The sequence below is a fragment of the Girardinichthys multiradiatus genome, chromosome 9 (genome assembly GCF_021462225.1).
Source record: "Girardinichthys multiradiatus isolate DD_20200921_A chromosome 9, DD_fGirMul_XY1, whole genome shotgun sequence".
Classification (NCBI taxonomy): Eukaryota; Metazoa; Chordata; class Actinopteri; order Cyprinodontiformes; family Goodeidae; genus Girardinichthys; species Girardinichthys multiradiatus.
In genome coordinates this window covers 49792890-49812144 of record NC_061802.1, presented here as the reverse complement: position 1 = coordinate 49812144, position 19255 = coordinate 49792890, and the positions used below count along the sequence as shown (strand labels likewise).

The 19255-nt window shown below is 41.8% G+C and overlaps 1 protein-coding gene and 1 long non-coding RNA gene across 19 annotated transcripts in view; one reads left to right on the top strand and one right to left on the bottom strand.

The window, feature by feature from the left end:
- The window catches only part of eps15l1a (epidermal growth factor receptor pathway substrate 15-like 1a), a 305470-nt gene extending 293177 nt beyond the window's left edge, over positions 1-12293 (top strand). For 10 of the 18 annotated variants that reach the window (XM_047373747.1, XM_047373746.1, XM_047373743.1 and 7 more), the window contains one exon: positions 11340-12293. In XM_047373747.1, coding sequence (XP_047229703.1) covers positions 11340-11486 — 147 coding nt within the window. In that variant the 3' untranslated portion in view covers positions 11487-12293. Of the gene's footprint in view, positions 1-8970; positions 8988-11339 lie in introns of those variants that run through there. The other 8 variants (XM_047373753.1, XM_047373749.1, XM_047373752.1 and 5 more) reach the window with 4 other exon arrangements.
- On the bottom strand, positions 7798-8962 carry LOC124873241. The gene is made up of 2 exons (XR_007039483.1): positions 8088-8962; positions 7798-8017 (listed from the first exon to the last, which is right to left on the bottom strand). It is a non-coding gene; the product is annotated as an uncharacterized LOC124873241 (long non-coding RNA).
- Positions 12294-19255: the final 6962 nt, after the last annotated feature.

Here is a 19255-nt window from a genome sequence, read left to right as displayed (position 1 = left end):
ATTCATTAAATATACACATGCCGGCATTGCATGCATATGTATATTTGCAATGGTACACAAATGCCAACTTGGCTCTGTGGTTATTTGAGGCCAAATGCATGGCAGTGGTCTACAAAGGACCTTACAATTCTCCCTGGTATATACAACACAGTTCTTTTAAAGTTACCGTAATGCAGTCGTCTATCACGGTCTGAAGTTGTTTTGGACCAAAATGCAAACAGTCGCTCGCTTATGCTCAGCATATTGAAAACAGTTTTTCTTTAATTAAGGCTCGTCGATCATCAATTACAAGGTCATAGGAGATTCACAGGAGAGAATTCACAAGAAGCATAATCCAAAGAGCTCGGGGAAAGGTGTGACAAACATGGTATACAAGAAATGAGGAACCAGCGAAGAATAATTAGAGGAACCGGATATATAAGCAGGGAGAGAAGGAGAGTGGACCCATGAGGGAGAAGGTAGGTTAATTAAAAGAGAAGTGGAAGCAGGCGCAGGAACTGGCTGTGGAGACTGAGGGAATGAATGCTTACTATGGCGAGAAGAACTAGGAAACACAGGGACACGAGGGAACAAAACTAAAAGTAAACCAAAGGGAAACTAGAATCTAAGGATAACATTATCTGATAAAGAAGAGCAGGGAAGCGAAGACCTAGAATTACAATAAACTAAAACGTAAACAATAAGTGGAATTAAGCCTAGTGAGGAAACAAATAACTATAAACTATAACCTGTTGGAAGGAACTTAAACAATAGAGACTAATACGCAGAAGTATACAAGAAATAAGGCTGGGGAGAATTACTAATATAAAAGGGAAATGGACACTGAGTAAATAATAACTGAAGGGGATCTAAGAACAAGAGGAGGAACTACTAGGGGAACAGCAAAGAGGAAAGGCAGAACAAAGTAAATAGAAGGAATCAATGAACACAGCTATCAAACCAAAAGAAACATTAAACATAAGCTAAACATAAATAGTAACTCTAGAGAGAACTAAATCTAAAGACATGTAAACAAGAACAAGAATCTAAGTAAATATAAACTAAACCAAGTAAACTACTAATCAAAGGAACAGGGAAAACCTTTAATGGCAAAGTAAAGAAAAACAAAGAACAAAATGGCAGATCCTGACTTCACCCCCCCCCCCCTCACGGTCGGAGTGCCAGACGACCTTTAGAGTCTACAACACAAAACAACCCAACAGGGCGGGTAGAGGGGGCCTCAGAAGGAGGGCAAGAGTCCAAAACAATTCAATTCAGTTTATTTATATAGCACAAATTCACAACACATGTCGTCTCAAGGCCCTTCACAAAAGTCAGGTTCATACATTCTAATTAATCCTAACCATTGAACAGTGCAGTCAGATTCAGTTATTTATTCAAACTGGATAAAAAGTTTTTCTATCTAAGGAAACCCAGCAGATTGCATCAAGTCACTGACTTGCAGCATTCACTCCTCCTGGATGAGCATGTAGAGACAGTGGACAGTCACTGGCGTTGACTTTGCAGCAATCCCTCATACTGAGCATGCATGTAGCGACAGTGGAGAGGAAAACTCCCTTTTAACAGGAAGAAACCTCCAGCAGAACCAGAATCAGTGTGAGCAGCCATCTGCCACGACCGACTGAGGGCTTGAGAAAACAGAGCAGAGACAAAAAAAAAAACGCAAAAGCACTGATCCAGTAGTACATTCTATGGGAAAGAAAAGTAAAACATTAATAGACAGACAGGGCCAAGTGTATAATCTGTCTAAGCACCCCTCCAGGAAGGTCCCACAGCTAAACACAGATCCATGCCAGATAAAGCTAAGTGGTCATTATGTCCTCCACCAGCCTAAGCCTATAGCAGCATAACTACAGAGTTAGCTCAGGATAACCTAAGCCACTCTAACTATAAGCTGTATCAAAAAGGAAAGTTTTAAGCCTAGCCTTAAAAGTAGACAGGGTGTCTGCCTCACGGACCAAAACTGGAAGCTGGTTCCACAGGAGAGGAGCCTGATAACTAAAGGATCTGCCTCCCATTCTACTTCTAGATACTCTAGGAACCACCAGTAAACCTGCAGTCTGAGAACGAAGTGCCCTGTTAGGAACATATGGACAATATGGACAATAGTCCAGCCTTGAAGTAACAAATGCATGGACTAGTTTTTCAGTGTTGTGTAAATGCTCACACACTTATTTAGCAGCTACAGGGGTTGGACAATGAAATTGAAACACCTGTAATTTTAGTGTGGGAGGTTTCATGGCTAAATTGGACCAGCCTGGTAGCCAGTCTTCATTGATTTCACATTGCACCTGTAAGAGCAGAGTGTGAAGGTTCAATTAGCAGGGTAAGAGCACAGTTTTGCTCAAAATATTGAAATGCACACAACATTATGGGTGACATACCAGAGTTCAAAAGAGGACAAATTGTTGGTGCACGTCTTGCTGGCGCATCTGTGACCAAGACAGCAAGTCTTTGTGATGTATCAAGAGCCACGGTATCCAGGGTAATGTCAGCATACCATCAAGAAGGACGAACCACATCCAACAGGATTAACTGTGGACGCAAGAGGAAGCTGTCTGAAAGGGATGTTCGGGTGCTAACCCGGATTGTATCCAAAAAACATAAAACCACGGCTGCCAAAATCACGGCAGAATTAAATGTGCACCTCAACTCTCCTGTTTCCACCAGAACTGTCCGTCGGGAGCTCCACAGGGTCAATATACATGGCCGGGCTGCTATAGCCAAACCTTTGGTCTCTCGTGCCAATGCCAAACGTCGGTTTCAATGGTGCAAGGAGCGCAAATCTTGGGCTGTGGACAAGGTGAAACATGTATTGTTCTCTGATGAGTCCACCTTTACTGTTTTCCCCACATCCGGGAGAGTTACGGTGTGGAGAAGCCCCAAAGAAGCGTATTACCCAGACTGTTGCATGTCCAGAGTGAAGCATGGGGTTGGATCAGTGATGGTTTGGGCTGCCATATCATGCCATTCCCTTGGCCATATACTTGTGCTAGATGGGTGCGTCACTGCCAAGGACTACCGAACCATTCTTGAGGACCATGTGCATCCAATGGTTCAAACATTGTATTCTGAAGGCGGTGCCATGTATCAGGATGACAATGCACCAATACACACAGCAAGACTGGTGAAAAATTGGTTTGATGAACATGAAAGGGAAGTTGAACATCTCCCATGGCCTGCTCAGTCACCAGATCTAAATATTATTGAGCCACTTTGGGGTGTTTTGGAGGAGCGAGTCAGGAAACGTCTTCCTCCACCAGTATCACGTAGTGACCTGGCCACTATCCTGCAAGAAGAATGTCTTAAAATCCCTCTGACCACCGTGCAGGACTTGTATATGTCATTCCCAAGACGAATAGACGCTGTATTGGCCGCAAAAGGAGGCCCTACACCATACTAATAAATTATTGTGGTCTAAAACCAGGTGTTTCAGTTTCATTGTCCAACCCCTGTATTTTCTCAAGTATTTTAGATAAGAATGAAAGATTGGATATTATTTAGTAAGTCATCTTGATCAAGCGAATATTTCCTAAAGAAGAGCAAAATTGAGCTAATTTGCATAAAAGTGACAGTGACTTATATAATTTAGTTGGGATTGGGTCTAACATATAAGTTAAGGATTTAGATGAAGCTAATATTTTTGATAACTCACGAAGGTCCACTGGATCAAAGCAGTCCAAACACAGATCAGATTTTACAGTTACCTCCAATGCTGTCTCACCTACTGAGAATGAAATAATCATGTTCGTGAGTATGCCATTGATTTTTTTAATTTTTATAGAATCACTGTAGTTGGATGACTCAACAGAGGTATGACTCTGTACGTTTAGCAACTGTACTAAAAAGAAACATAGGATTATTCTTATTCTCTTATATTAATGAGCTTTTCTAGCTTGGCAAAGTGTCTTTTTATACAACAGTTGACTATTTTTCCGGATAAAGCAGAAGTCCTCTAGGTGTGTAGAGCGCTATTTTCTCTCCAATTTTCTAACATTGTGCTTAAAAGTACGCAGCTCTGAATTAAACCAGGGAGCCAGTCTTCTTTGAATAATTACCTTCTTTTTCAGGGGAGTTATATTGTCTAATGCACCAAGCAGTGAGGAAGTAACACTATGAACAAAATAATCAATTTGTGAAGGGGAAGAAACCAAATAATGGCCCTCATCTATGTTTTTCCGTGATAATTGGGAAATTAAAAATGGAGCAGATTCTTTTAGGGTTGTTACAGTATTGCCTGATAATGACCTACCATAATGACATTTTCTTTCAGATGTGGAGTACTCAGTTAAATTAAACTCAAAGGACAGGGTTATGAGGAAATATTTTTTTTTTACCCTCAATGTCAGCACAATGTCCAGAGAATAAAGACAAAACCAAAAAAAAGCCAAACCAATTGAGTTTAAGATAGCATTAAAGGCTATATTTAGGCTATCATTTTCAGTGTCAGCATGGATGGGTGCAAAGTGGGATGGGTGCCGTCTCTCCGGATCAGACCAGGCTTTCCCCAAAATGTTCACCAATTATCAATAAAGCCCACATCGTTTTCAGGACACCACGTAGTCAGCTGTTTTGCTGTTAAAGAAATTCACAACAGGTACACTAAAGGGGCAGCAATGAAACTACCCCAGAAAATGGAATAGTTTGCCAGGTGGAGGCCACGGATATTTTTTCCCTTCTCAATTTTTAAGTGCTTTATAGTGCTTTTCAGCGAGTTTACCAATGCTTTCATGTCCTTCATCATTGTGTTGTGTTTGTGTCGCATAGAATCATGTAATGTTACTTTTTGGACTATGGGGCTGCCTTCCCATGACAACCCTACCCACACTGAGGTGGTACAAATTTCCGTGTAGAGTCGAGTCGAGCTGAGTAGGCACTAGAAAAGTACAAAGGAGAGCAGGACAGGGCTGTTGGAGGTCCTCACCACATCCCGATGGGGTGTGCCTACCCAATGTCCCTGGCCCTGTGGGTGGGTTGGAAGCCATAGTGACTGGGGCCTGCTGGACTGGGACTGCAGAGGACAGAATAGGCTCTGATATGGTGGTTAAGGGATTTGGGTTATGCCTGGGTGGACAGTGGGGCTTAAGAGGCTCGGTGTGTCTGCCAGGGTGGGTCTTGACTGCTTGGTGCTGGATGGTTTTGCTGTCGAGGGTTGGAAAGGGCCCTGGACCGTAGGTTGGCTGGGTCTTGGGCTTGATATGCGTGGCGGGAGACTTTGGTGCAGCTAGATCAGAGGGGTTTGGTGCCCATGTCTTGCCTGGTGCCTCTTTGGCCTAAGGGCTGCTGCTCCTGTGCTTCACTGATGAACTACCTTTGTCATCAATGAATTATGGCTGCCCTGTTGTACTGCCTTGTACCTGTCTGACTGCAACCGCTGGCGAGCACATACATACAAATGCTGACACACCTGCAGGCTGGCAGCCAACCAGCATTGTGGATGAAACACTATTTTTGTTGAAAAGTTTTGGAAGTTACAATATTCAGTATAAATTAGAAATTCATAATACAGTAAATTTGTCGTTGAAAACATCTCCCTTTTGAGAACTATTCATGGCAACCTAACAAGAGTACCACATATAAAGATGCCTGCACGCTTTTTCACACACCTCGCTATTTAAGTAAGTTTTAACCCAGCACACACACACACCACATGTTAAATCAGTTGCACAGTTCACATATCAGATAATGTGTTTCATAATACTACCTCAATGTTGTTTGCTGACTTGTGGAGTTCTCTAACACGAGAAGCAGCAGTATCACCACTCAACTTTCAGCCCTCTTGTTTATGACCCTGCATGAACTTGTTTTGTGTGTGTGTCTGTGTTCAGTGAGCCTTACTTCCTCTTTGTTCTTGTTAAACATACAGTGCATTACCAAAAGTACTGGGTCACACCACCAAATCACTGAATTCTGGTGTTACATTGACCTTTGTTTTCTGTAGGTGTACAAACTTTGGTGTGGAGAAACTTGAATGGCCTGCACAGTGTCCTGACCTAAACCTTCTTGGATACCTTTGGGTTGAATTAGAGTGGAGCCTCCATTTCTGGTTTTCTCATCCGAATATAAAACACACTTCTAAACCTTGAGAAAGATGTTGACAGAATTGACAGTTGCTATTGCTGGCAACGGTGGGTCCATCAACAAATTAGACCTTAAAGATCAAGAATAGCATGTCAAAGCTCATGTACAGGTCCTTCTCAAAATATTAGCATATTGTGATAAAGTTCATTATTTTCCATAATGTAATGATGAAAATATAACATTCATAGATTTTAGATTCATTGCACACTAACTGAAATATTTCAGGTCTTTTATTGTCTTAATACGGATGATTTTGGCATACAGCTCATGAAAACCCAAAATTCCTATCTCACAAAATAAGCATATCATTAAAAGGGTCTCTAAACGAGCTATGAACCTAATCATCTGAATCAACGAGTTAACTTTAAACACCTGCAAAAAATTCCTGAGGCCTTTAAAACTCCCAGCCTGGTTCATCACTCAAAACCCTAATCATGGGTAAGACTGCCGACCTGACTGCTGTCCAGAAGGCCACTATTGACACCCTCAAGCAAGAGGGTAAGACACAGAAAGAAATTTCTGAACGAATAGGCTGTTCCCAGAGTGCTGTATCAAGGCAGCTCAGTGGGAAGTCTGTGGGAAGGAAAAAGTGTGTCAGAAAACGCTGCACAACGAGAAGAGGTGACCGGACCCTGAGGAAGATTGTGGAGAAGGGCCGATTCCAGACCTCGGGGGACCTGCGGAAGCAGTGGACTGAGTCTGGAGTAGAAACATCCAGAGCCACTGTGCACAGGCGTGTGCAGGAAATGGGCTACAGGTGCCGCATTTCCCAGGTCAAGCCATTTTTGAACCAGAAACAGCGGCAGAAGCGCCTGACCTGGGCTACAGAGAAGCAGCACTGGACTGTTGCTCAGTGGTCCAAAGTACTTTTTTCGGATGAAAGCAAATTCTGCATGTCATTCGGAAATCAAGGTGCCAGAGTCTGGAGGAAGACTGGGGAAAAGGAAATGCCAAAATGCCAGAAGTCCAGTGTCAAGTACCCACAGTCAGTGATGGTCTGGGGTGCCGTGTCAGCTGCTGGTGTTGGTCCACTGTGTTTTATCAAGGGCAGGGTCAATGCAGCTAGCTATCAGGAGATTTTGGAGCACTTCATGCTTCCATCTGCTGAAAAGCTTTATGGAGATGAACATTTCATTTTTCAGCACAACCTGACACCTGCTCACAGTGCCAAAACCACTGGTAAATGGTTTACTGACCATGGTATCACTGTGCTCAATTGGCCTGCCAACTCTCCTGACCTGAACCCCAGATAGAATCTGTGGGATATTGTGAAGAGATTGTTGAGAGACTCAAGACCCAACACTCTGGATGAGCTAAAGGCTGCTATCGAAGCATCCTGGGCCTCCATAAGACCTAATTTTGGGTTTTCATGAGCTGTATGCCAAAATCATCCATATTAAGACAATAAAAGACCTGAAATATTTCAGTTAGTGTGCAATGAATCTAAAATCTATGAATGTTAAATTTTCATCATTACATTATGGAAAAAAATGAACTTTATCACAATATGCTAATATTTTGCGAAGGACCTGTATATGTAAAGTATACAAATACAATATTGGTGTACTAGAGACCCAAAATTTACCTGCACCTTAATTTAACAAAATAAAAACACATTTTTCTGATTACTTATACAAGTAAATTGTACATATCAGCTCTGCTGTATGAACATAACCAGAATATTTATACATGAAAGAAAGTCTCTTAACTAGTGGATTTCAATGAATGTTATTTGTCAATGACGTTTTTAATGAGTAACACATCAGACATGCAGATTGATCCATCTTTCTTGCTACAAATGTCATATTTGGTTCAGAACCGCGAGACTCTTGAGCAGCACAACTTGGAGACAGGAAAGGTCTAAGCAGGTTTATGGAAATAATGTTTTCTGGCCGTGTCAGGACTCTGAAGCTGTCAGGCTTCTGAGATTGGCTCACTGAGAGAGAGATTAAAATTATTAACTGGTAAATGGTTTTGAATGATGAAGAGGAAGAAGCAATGCTCACTTTATGATGGATATGTTGATGGGTAGAAGTGAGCAAACCATGGAGGCTGAGGTTGGCAGGTATGCTGTGTCAGTGGGGGTCCTCCAGCTGGTGAGTTGCGTTGGAGAATGGACAGGCAGGGCATGCAGAGCGAGCAGTAATTCTGCAATCTGATCTGGTGGATCCAGGGAGGTAAATTCATTTAAATATTTAAATTCATTTAAATATTTAGCAGCTTTGTAGGAAACTGAACCACAGCAAGTTTTCCAGGATGAGGGTGTGCTGACAGCCAATAGAGAATGAGGCAGAACCTTGAAGGTTAATCCAGAGCAGGGTTCAGCTGACAGTTACCTTTGAAGGAGAACAGAGTTGGGGTTAGGAAACCGTCAGGACAAAGGCAAGAACAGAGCAGGGTTTGTTGGTCCAATTACCACACGAGTTGAGCAAACAATCCAACACCACCTCAAAGGTCTCAGAAAGCTTTTGAGGTTCCTCAGTGATTGCTCTTGATGGAAAACAGCTGTGCAGCTACACCTGCCTGTCGCACCCTGGTGGAGAGAATGAGACACAACACCCACATAATACAGACCTACACTCAGCTCCGTGGCCTGACAACAAAAGCCATTTTATCACCTTCTTAGAGGAGAAGGGTACTTGATGCTTGTGTCTTTTAGTTTCATTTTCATAGCACCACCTGCTAACACTGTAGGATTTTTTAAGAAGGCTTTTTTAGTTGTAATAAGCCTTTGTTTAAGGCTGGTGGAGTTGCTTTCAGAATAAAGGTCAATTTCAGTATCGGCCTTTACATGTCTTTCTGTTGTACAGTAAAATGTGAATAATAAAATCTGGTAAGCTGACTGATTGGTTTTTAACTTCTCTGTTTCGTAATGTGCGCCTCTGACAGGACCTGATAAAGTCAAGGTAAGAATTTGAACACACAAAGAGATTTACATAAAATAATTGTGAAATCAGAATTTTCTTTTTATATTTAAGCATGTATATATAATGTAAAGTACCATACAGGGTGAAAGAAAAACAACCCCAAAATTAACAACTAAAGATTCTTTAAGAAAAACTAAATCAGTTAACTTTTACAAAATGCACAGTATCCCATTTTAAAATGGAACCAGGTGCAATACCAGTTGTTTTTCTTAGACTTGCCTTATATAACCTTCATAAACATTGAAGTCAGGCTACAAAACAGGGATACACTTTTGTACTTATTATTTAGCTGCTCTAACATATAGGAGTTTGGAAATCTGGATCGTTTTCCTTTTAAATAAAAGGTATAGTTGCTTACAGTCTAGTCTTCTGAGGCAGTACTTGGAGTCAACCATATCTTGATCACAACAAATAACACATCACCCAAAATATTTAGGGCATATACAGGTCCTTCTCATAAAATTAGCATATTGTGATAAAGTTCATTATTTTCCATAATGTCATGATGAAAATTTCACATTCATATATTTTAGATTCATTGCACACTAACTGAAATATTTCAGGTCTTTTATTGTCTTAATACAGATGATTTTGGCATACAGCTCATGAAAACCCAAAATTCCTATCTCACAAAATTAGCATATCATTAAAAGGGTCTCTAAACGAGCTATGAACCTAATCATCTGAATCAACGAGTTAACTCTAAACACCTGCAAAAGATTCCTGAGGCCTTTAAAACTCTCAGCCTGGTTCATCACTCAAAACCCCAATCATGGGTAAGACTGCCGACCTGACTGCTGTCCAGAAGGCCACTATTGACACCCTCAAGCAAGAGGGTAAGACACAGAAAGAAATTTCTGAACCAATAGGCTGTTCCCAGAGTGCTGTATCAAGGCACCTCAGTGGGAAGTCTGTGGGAAGGAAAATGTGTGGCAGAAAACGCTGCACAACGAGAAGAGGTGACCGGACCCTGAGGAAGATTGTGGAGAAGGGCCGATTCCAGACCTTGGGGGACCTGCGGAACCAGTGGACTGAGTCTGGAGTAGAAACATCCAGAGCCACCGTGCACAGGCGTGTGCAGGAAATGGGCTACAGGTGCCGCATTCCCCAGACCTGGGCTACAGAGAAGCAGCACTGGACTGTTGCTCAGTGGTCCAAAGTACTGTTTTTGGATGAAAGCAAATTCTGCATGTCATTCGGAAATCAAGGTGCCAGAGTCTGGAGGAAGACTGGAGAGAAGGAAATGCCAAAATGCCAGAAGTCCAGTGTCAAGTACCCACAGTCAGTGATGGTCTGGGGTGCCGTGTCAGCTGCTGGTGTTGGTCCACTGTGTTTTATCAAGAGCAGGGTCAATGCAGCTAGCTATCAGGAGATTTTGGAGCACTTCATACTTCCATCTGCTGAAAAGCTTTATGGAGATGAAGATTTCATTTTTCAGCACGACCTGGCACCTGCTCACAGTGCCAAAACCACTGGTAAATGGTTTACTGACCATGGTATCACTGTGCTCAATTGGCCTGCCAACTCTCCTGACCTGAACCCCATAGAGAATATGTTCGATATTGTGAAGAGAACGTTGAGAGACTCAAGACCCAACACTCTGGATGAGTTAAAGGCCGCTATCGAAGCATCCTGGGCCCCCATAAGACCTCAGCAGTGCCACAGGCTGATTGCATCCATGCCACGCCGCATTTAAGCAGTCATTTCTGCAAAAGGATTCCCGACCAAGTATTGAGTGCATAACTGTACATGATTATTTGAAGGTTGACGTTTTTTGTATTAAAAACACTTTTCTTTTATTGGTCGGATGAAATATGCTAATTTTGTGAGATAGGAATTTTGGGTTTTCATGAGCTGTATGCCAAAGTCATCCGTATTAAGACAATAAAAGACCTGTAATATTTCAGTTAGTGTGCAATGAATCTAAAATATATGAATGTTATATTTTCATCATTACATTATAGAAAATAATGAACTTTATCACAATATGCTAATTTTTTGAGAAGGACCTGTACAACGCTGGAAGAGCTTATAACATACATTTATACAGTTTCATTAATTTTCACTGAACATACTGTAAGTACATGGGCTCTGTTATGGAATTATGCCTCAGCTTCAAAGTTTTGTGTTTTCAGTTTTGAGATGTCACTGGTGGTTTTTGCAGTATCTGACTTAACAGGTCAGATTTCATTCAAACTGCGCAATCCATACATTTTTACCATGCAAACAGATATTTAGGATTTTTAAGACACTTTTAATGCTAATATGGTTGAGTAGCAGCACTGGTCCAGCTCCCTTGTCTTAAACGTTATTCTGTCTCTTTTTCTCCAGCTTGGGAATGAAGCTCAGCAGCTTGAATGGGCCAAGCGAGAGAGTGAGCGGGCAGAACGAGAGCGACTGAAAAGGCTCCGACAGCAGGAACAGGAGGACCTGGAGCTGGCCATTGCACTTAGCAAGGCAGAGATGTCAAATGCATGACATCTAAATCTAACATGCACGTAACTGAGACTGACATTCTATTCTGAACACATCAGCACACACACAACTTTGCACCTCCATATAAAACTAATAATTGCAAAATTCCTCTGGATACAAAAAAGAGATTTAGGATGCAATAAAGAACATGTGGAAAAGGAACTTTAAAGAACATATACTGTGTATTACCACTTTAGTTTTGGATATTGGGATGGATCCATTAATTGAGTAAAGCAGACAAAACAACTTCGCGGGATTTGAGTCTATAGCAACCTCTCTCCCTTGTCTCTCCTGGTTTCACAATGTGAAAAAACAGCATGCCAATAAACCTTGCAATGAACAGCAAAATAGCTAATAAAGATGTTTTCCTGTCATAGTGAGAAGCTGAGGCAAATATTGTTTTTGCAATTCCAGCATTTAGGCAAACAATGCTGTGTTTTTTTGTTTAGATTTTTGTGATATATGTTCTTGAGCTGTGTTATGGTTCGTTGTGAGTGTTTTCACTTCTAAGCTTTTAATTAATTTGGTCTTTAGGATTTGTGCATAATGCCCTGAAATAAGACTGCAGAAGGAAATTCTCAGATTTAAAAAGACTGATGTGACTAAACCCAGCCCAAAGTACGTAAAGCTTTAAAATCCATGAAATCCATTAGAAACTCAAACAAGACTGAATTACTAAGCAGTTTACTTTGTTAAGAATGTCATCAGTCTCATACTGAAACTTAACAGAAGATGAAAAAGGAAAGACCATAAAGGCACTAGCTGCATTGTCAATTTTTGATTAAACCTCTCTTTGATTTGGCAAAAGCACAGATTGGTGGCTTTTTATTTAAAAACCGTAGAAATTAGGTAAGCAGTTCCATGAGGCAGGTGGTGCTCAGAAAATAAATGTTTTTCTGCTTCTAAAAGATTTAGGTGCGGTGGCGTTAACATCTGAACAGGATATCTGTGGAATGCCATCCTTTTGACATTATCTGGACACTTTTCACTTGGAAAAGATTCTGTTGCGCAAGCACCATGCGACTCTAGATGCACATACAGTTTAACATACACACTGTTTAATTTAGTTCTCTAAATTATATTAAACATCTACTGTTTAGATCATTTAGGGTTACCAAAATTAATTCTATTTGATTCATCTCAGAATAATAAAACATTTTCTTTTTACTTTCTTCAAATTCTAAAGTTCACATACATTTATAGTATTTGTTAGAATTGCATTGTAAACTGTGTTACTTAGGTGTAATGTTATGGCTATCTTTACACAAGCTTATCACAATAGTTTTCTAGAAATTGGCCCATTTCTCTTGGTGGAATTGAATAAGGTTTGCAAGCTACCCTGCCAACACACTACTTTTCTGTTCTGTCCATTACATTTCAATAGGACTGACATCAGAGCTTTGCGATTTTCACTCCACAACACTGACTTTGTTCTCCATAAGGTACTATGTTAGATAACTTATGGTCCTTGTCCATTTGGAAGTCCTGTTTGCCTCTTTTTGGCTGATGTCTTAATATATCACTTCAACATTTACCCATAATATTCTTTTCTCATGCTGTTATTTTTTGGGATGTGACTGAGTCTCTCCTGCAGAAACACAACCACACAAAATGGTGCTTCGTCGATGAAATGCTGTTCTCAGGCTTGCAAGCTTTTTCCTCAAAAGGAAACAATGGTCAATATGGCAAAACACCTTATTTCGGTTTCATCAGAACACAGGACATGTCTTCAAAAAAATAACGTCTTCACAAGTCTTTTCAAGTTTAAGCATGTGGGTGTCACGTGGGTCCCCTGATCGAGATGGTAACCTAAGGTAGACCTCCTCAAAATAACCCCTTTTTTCCCTAATTTTCTTCAAGTGAGACTGTACTTTCTAATCTTTGACAGCTAGTCTATGCAGTGAGAGCATTGGTGCGAAGGGTTCTGAGGACAAAATGTCAACTGCAACAAGGAAGGGAGTGAAACATGCGAAAAATGCTAGTATGGCTAGCAGCGACAAACTCGCTAGCCTAGCCACTGAAAATGAATAGAGACTGGAGGCATAGCCTTCCAAATGTAAGGATTATGATTATTGATTAGTTAATATTTATTCAAAAATTATAATTAAAAATCATGATTCAGAAAAATAATTTCTTAAACAAAATCATTACTTACAAATAGAAGTCAGAGATGTCTGCTGATATTGTGATTATGTGCTCAAAGCCCTTAATAATTACAATTAGTAAATTCTCATTCATAATTATTAACCAAAACCCATGTCACTGTTTAATCAACTGCTTCACAGAAGGTAGGGGAACTTCGACTTTATTTTGACAGATAAATCACTCTTGCACTTCATATATATGAAGATTTACTGTAGCCATATAATTCTGATATACCACCATTCTCGTCCAAAAACCTTCACCTAACTAACAAGCACTATTCTACACAAAGGGGATAAAAATGACTGCCTAACAATAATAATAAAAATAGAATACTTGGAACTTGCCCTCCTGGTGTGCTGATGTCTGGATTGCAGCGATCAGCTTGTAGACAGTGGACTGTGTGCCCTTAGCCACTAGCAGCCCCAAATCTCGAACAAAGAGTCATAAAACTCTGAGGTGGGAACTCAGTGGAAAAACTCCAGTAATAAAACTGGAACAAAGGAGTGATCAGGCGAGGCCCAGACCGCAGTTGCTTTGAATAGAAAACTTTAATTTTTCTACCTGGGCTATCGTTGCAGTGGCAGTGATGTGTTGTGACTGTGTGGTGGCGGGGGCATGGTGGGGGACGCTGGCCCCGAGTACTTGCCGCTGGCCAGGGACCTCTTGCCGGGTGAGTTTGTCCCATCTTGGTGTGGGGTCGGGGGTTCCGATGTGAGCTAGGTGCTCGACGGTGTCTGCCCTGTTGCGCCTGTGGGCGGGGGCTGGGGTGGCATTGCATGGGGCCCTTGCCTTGCTGTCGTGGCATGCTGTGTGGTGGGGGCAGTACGCGGCGGGGTTGCTTGGATCGGGGCTGGGTGTGGAGCTTGCGCTGTGTGGGTGATGCTCCGTCGGCTTTTCGGGGATGAAGCTCTCCTGTGGGAGTGTGCCCATGCACTGTGGGGGGTGGGGGTTAATGGTGTTTGGGTTCAGGAGCATATGTTCGATATCTGTGTCCGGGTTGGGGGTGTCCTAGTGTGGAGATTCATGTCAGGGTTCATTGGGGGTAGGGGGCTCATGGGGTTGGGATCAGAATTAATTGGGGGTTGGGACTATTTTATTCTGTGGCGGGTTAGGGTTGGCGGGCTTGTTTGGCCCATGTAGACCCCTCTTTTGTACATGGCTCCCTCTCCGGATGAAGATGGGGATGGTTGGGGACTGGGGTCTGGGCGGGGGGTCGGGGTCCAGGCTAGGAGTGTTAGTGAGTGTAAGACGTCCATTGTTGTTTGTCTTCATGTTAGTTGCGTGGGTGTGAGTGTTTTTATGTTTATGCATGAGGGTGGGAATGTGTGATTGTGATTGTGTGTGCCTGTTTTTTGTGTCAAGTTGGATCTTTGGCTGCTTCCTCCCCTGGATTAGTTTAGGCCCCCCATCAAATGTGGGGCCTATTCCCTCCCTGCCATACTAGCTACCAGTGGTTGGTGTCTCTGCCCGCCTGTGTCCTTGTGGTACTTTGTTATGTGCTGGCTCACTCCCGGTGGCTGCTTGACGGGGCCTGGACCCCTGGGATCGGTCCAGCCTCTGCTTGGGGAGTGATATTCAATTCAATTCAGTTTTATTTATATAGCGCCAATTCACAACACATGTTGTCTCAAGGCACTTCACAACAGTCAGGTACATACATAATAATTGAACAGAGCAGTCAGAGTTAGCTTTTTATTCAAATTGGATAAAAAGTTTTTCTATCTAAGGAAACCCAGCAGATTGCATCCAGTCAGTGACTTGCAGCATTCCCTCCTCCCGGATGAGCATGTAGAGACAGTGGACAGTCACTGGCGTTGACTTTGCAGCAATCCTTCATACTGAGCATGCATGTAGCGACAGCGGAGAGGAAAAACTCCCTTTTAACAGGAAGAAACCTCCAGCAGAACCAGGCTCAGTGTGAGCGGCCATCTGCCATGACCGACTGGGGGTTTGAGAGAACAGAGCAGAGACACAAAAAGAACACAGAAGCACTGATCCAGGAGTACTTTCTATGGGAAGGAAAAGTAAATGTTTATGGATGTAGCTCCTTTAGTCGTTTCACCTAGAAAGAAAGAACAGATAAACTCTGAGCCAGTTTTCAAGGTTAGAGTCTGAAAGAGAGCACAAATAATTAGTTACATTAAAAGCTCAGTCAATTTCCATGTCTAGGAGAGAGAAAGGGTTAAACACTAAAAGACAGGGCCATGTGGATCATCGGTAGAGGGTGAGCATTAAGTTGTTGCCAGCAGAAGCTCGGACAATTCCCCTCTCCAGAAAGGTGTCACAGGCAGACACAGAGCCAGGCCAGGTGTAGCTTCTAGGATATGTACCGGGGTCTCTGGGTCCATGGCTAGATCTGCTCGGGCGTAGATGGCTGCCGGCGGGGCCTGTTGCCTTGTCGCTGCAGCTCCCTGGGGCTTCTGCACTGTGGCTTCTGGGTGGTTGCCCTGGGATTCTCCCCTGGTCCTCTCTGGAGGGGTTGCGGTAGTCCCGGGCGGCAGTTCTCCTGGGGTTCCTGTGCTCTCAAGGCCCTTTGGATGTCTGTGGCTCAGATCTCCTCCGTATCTGTCCCGGATTCAGGGTGGCAGGTCTGTGGCTCCTCATACTCACTATTGCATATTTTTATGGAGAAACCTTGTATACTCAAGCGCTCTCACACTCAGACCCACAGGTGTTTGGATTCAGGTGTTAACAGATACACAAATGTTCTATATTGAGCCGCATTTACCACAAAATACATCTTGAATTGATAAATACCGTGCACTTTGGTAAAAAAGCTGGTAATATGAACGTTTCTGTAGGTGTAGAAGCAAGCAGGGTGTAATCTTATATTCTCTTCATCCTTCTTTCTTTTCTCCAATTTTTTCTCCTTCTCTCCTCTTTTACTTTTTGCTCCCCTTTCTCTCTTTTGTGCTTCTTTTTTTTTCCTTTTCATTTCTGTCTTCGTGTCCGTAACAATTGAAATAATCCCAAAGCAGTTTCTAATGAAGTTTATTTTTATGAATATCAAGCAGAGCTTTAAAGCGTTAGCTGTAAGGCTCCACTTGTGAAAGTAAATCTGTTGGGCTTTTTCTTGGCACTCAGACAACAATTCTGAGTGCTACTCTGCCGGACAGGACACAGTTAAATAAAAATAAAAAAGGAAAACTTTAAAAGTCCAACTTCTGACAAAAGCATGAACACACACCTTGCTGATTGCATCCGTGCTGTGTGATTTAGCCGCACACCAAATCAAAACAGCTCAGCATAAAACACTTCAATCAGTATTGCATGCAACAAGTTGATACCTTGGATTAACTACTGGTGATTCTAAATCACCTTAACAATGCCTCATCCTGCTCAGACTTCTAAATGCACCTATCCGATTTAACATAAAACGAACAAAATTATTTTGACGTTGATTTCTTCTCTCCACCGCTTAAGGATGGGTCAGGTCTGAAGAAAAACGAGGGAGGGGATAACGCGTCCGTGATCAACTCAAAAGTAAATTTCTCATCCGTCCAAGAGAGGAAAATAACTTGGTCGACTGAATCAACAAGGAGGAAACTCATCTCCTTGGAAATAAAACCTCTGTGGGTTTTTCACCTGCGCCGGTTGGCGGTGGGGTCTTCGATCGGTATATGAATCTTCTGGCTTTCTTGTATCAGACAAAATTCCAGCCCTCAAGCTCTTCCGGGAATGACTGTGTGGAGGAAACGTTCGCCTGCGAGCTTTTGTCTCTCCAGATATGTCGTCCCGTGAGACTCGCTGAAAATGGCAACGTAAGTTTCTCTTTAGCGGGTTTTATAATTCCGGGTGATGTCAGACCTGTTACGTCTGTTGAGCTGCGCGTGTTGACCTGTGCAGCCTAGTCGGTCTGTACGACCAAAATGGATGACCCCAACACAAACCTTTGACGATGGACGCAATTACAGAGCTGCAATCTACTTTGGAAAAGGCTGTGCATGAAATGGCTCAAGTGAGTAATATTCTTCAAGAGGTGCAGGCAGATGCATCAGCAGTGAAAGCCATGCAGGTAAAAATGGGCCACAATGTTTCAGCGCTTTATGACAGACTGGAACAAGCAGATGCACGCATCATGGAATTGGAAAAGGATAACGGCTTGATAAAGCTGACAGTGTATAAAAGTTTAGAAGATCCTCGGAATGCAATTCACTTTATCAGAAACACTAGTTAACGTGAGGTATGTGGTTCATGCTCCTTAACATGAAAAGGACTGAATCTTATTTCATTGTTAGTTGACTATGCACCACTGACCATTAACTATATGGAGCTATTGGGCTCCAGTGGGGCTCTAAAATGATTAAGAGGGAGATAAGGTTATTTTTATAAACAAGTAATGCTCCAGCAACCTGCGTTACTTATTAGATGATGGGCAAGCACTGATGGATATGGTAAAAAGTTTTGTTTCAAGTAAGGGGATCTTGTTCTGTAAAGGGGACCGGCGATTGCGCCGCACAGACCATAAAGAGTGGGAATGGAGGGGATTGGTGTCCATTTATATTTCTTATTTATGTTTTTTGGTTGGGGAGGGGGAGGGTTTATTTTTACAACTCATACAGTTCTATTTTCTTTCTTTTATGTTTTTTGGGTGTCTGTGTCGTTGGGTTTGGTTTGGTTGTTTTGCACAGATGTAAGTTCTACTACAGCATTCTACATTTATGTTGTGACTCTCCTTAACCATGTGAATATGCTTATGTTTGTTAACACTTAGCTTATTGTTAAAATAAGGTACAACGGCTAAGAATATTAGGATTATTACATGGAATGTCAGTGGCCTATCAAATCCGATTAAAAGAAAGAACTGTCTGTTATCTTAACTCTCAAAAGGCTGATATAATACAGTATATCTTCAGGAAGTGCATTTGATAGATAAAGAAGTAGTTCAACTCAAATGTATGTAGGTAGAACAGGTGTTTTACAGTTGCTTCAATAGCCAGAAACGAGAAGTTGCAATCTTGGTTCACAAGAGGCTGAATTTTGAAAAATTAAAACAGCATAGTGATGAGGAAGGAAGATATGTTTGTGTTGAAGCTAAGATCAATGGTAGCAGAGTAAATTTGTGTAACATATATGCACCTAACTTTGAAGATGCCAAGTTTTCCCACAAGATTAATAGTTTGCTGGAAACAGAAAGGGACTTCAACCAGGTTCAGGATGGGGTTTTAGATAAATCTAACTATATTAAACAGGTTTCTTATTAACCCTTGATAAAGGGAATATACTTTTATATCCCACAAGCACAAATCAGCTTAGAGAATTTATGTATTTTTTAATTTCATAGGGTATGGGCAGTTCTTGTGTTGATTGTACGATTGGGGCTATTGCAATCACAGATCATGCTATGGTGGTATTAAATATGATAATCAGAGAGGAGACAGTTCAGAGTAGTAGATGGAGACTTAATACATCCTTATTCCAGGCTCCAGAGTTTACAGAGATGTTGAAGGAAAATATTAAATCATTTTCCAGATTAACACCGGATCTACCAAGAAATTTAGTACTGTTTGGGGTGCATCTAAAGCTTGTATTCAGGGGGAAATTATCGCATATTCAAGCTGTAAGAAAAGGTTCGATAGGATGAAACTGAGGCTTTTGGAATCCTAGTCAAAAAATTAAGAAATTGA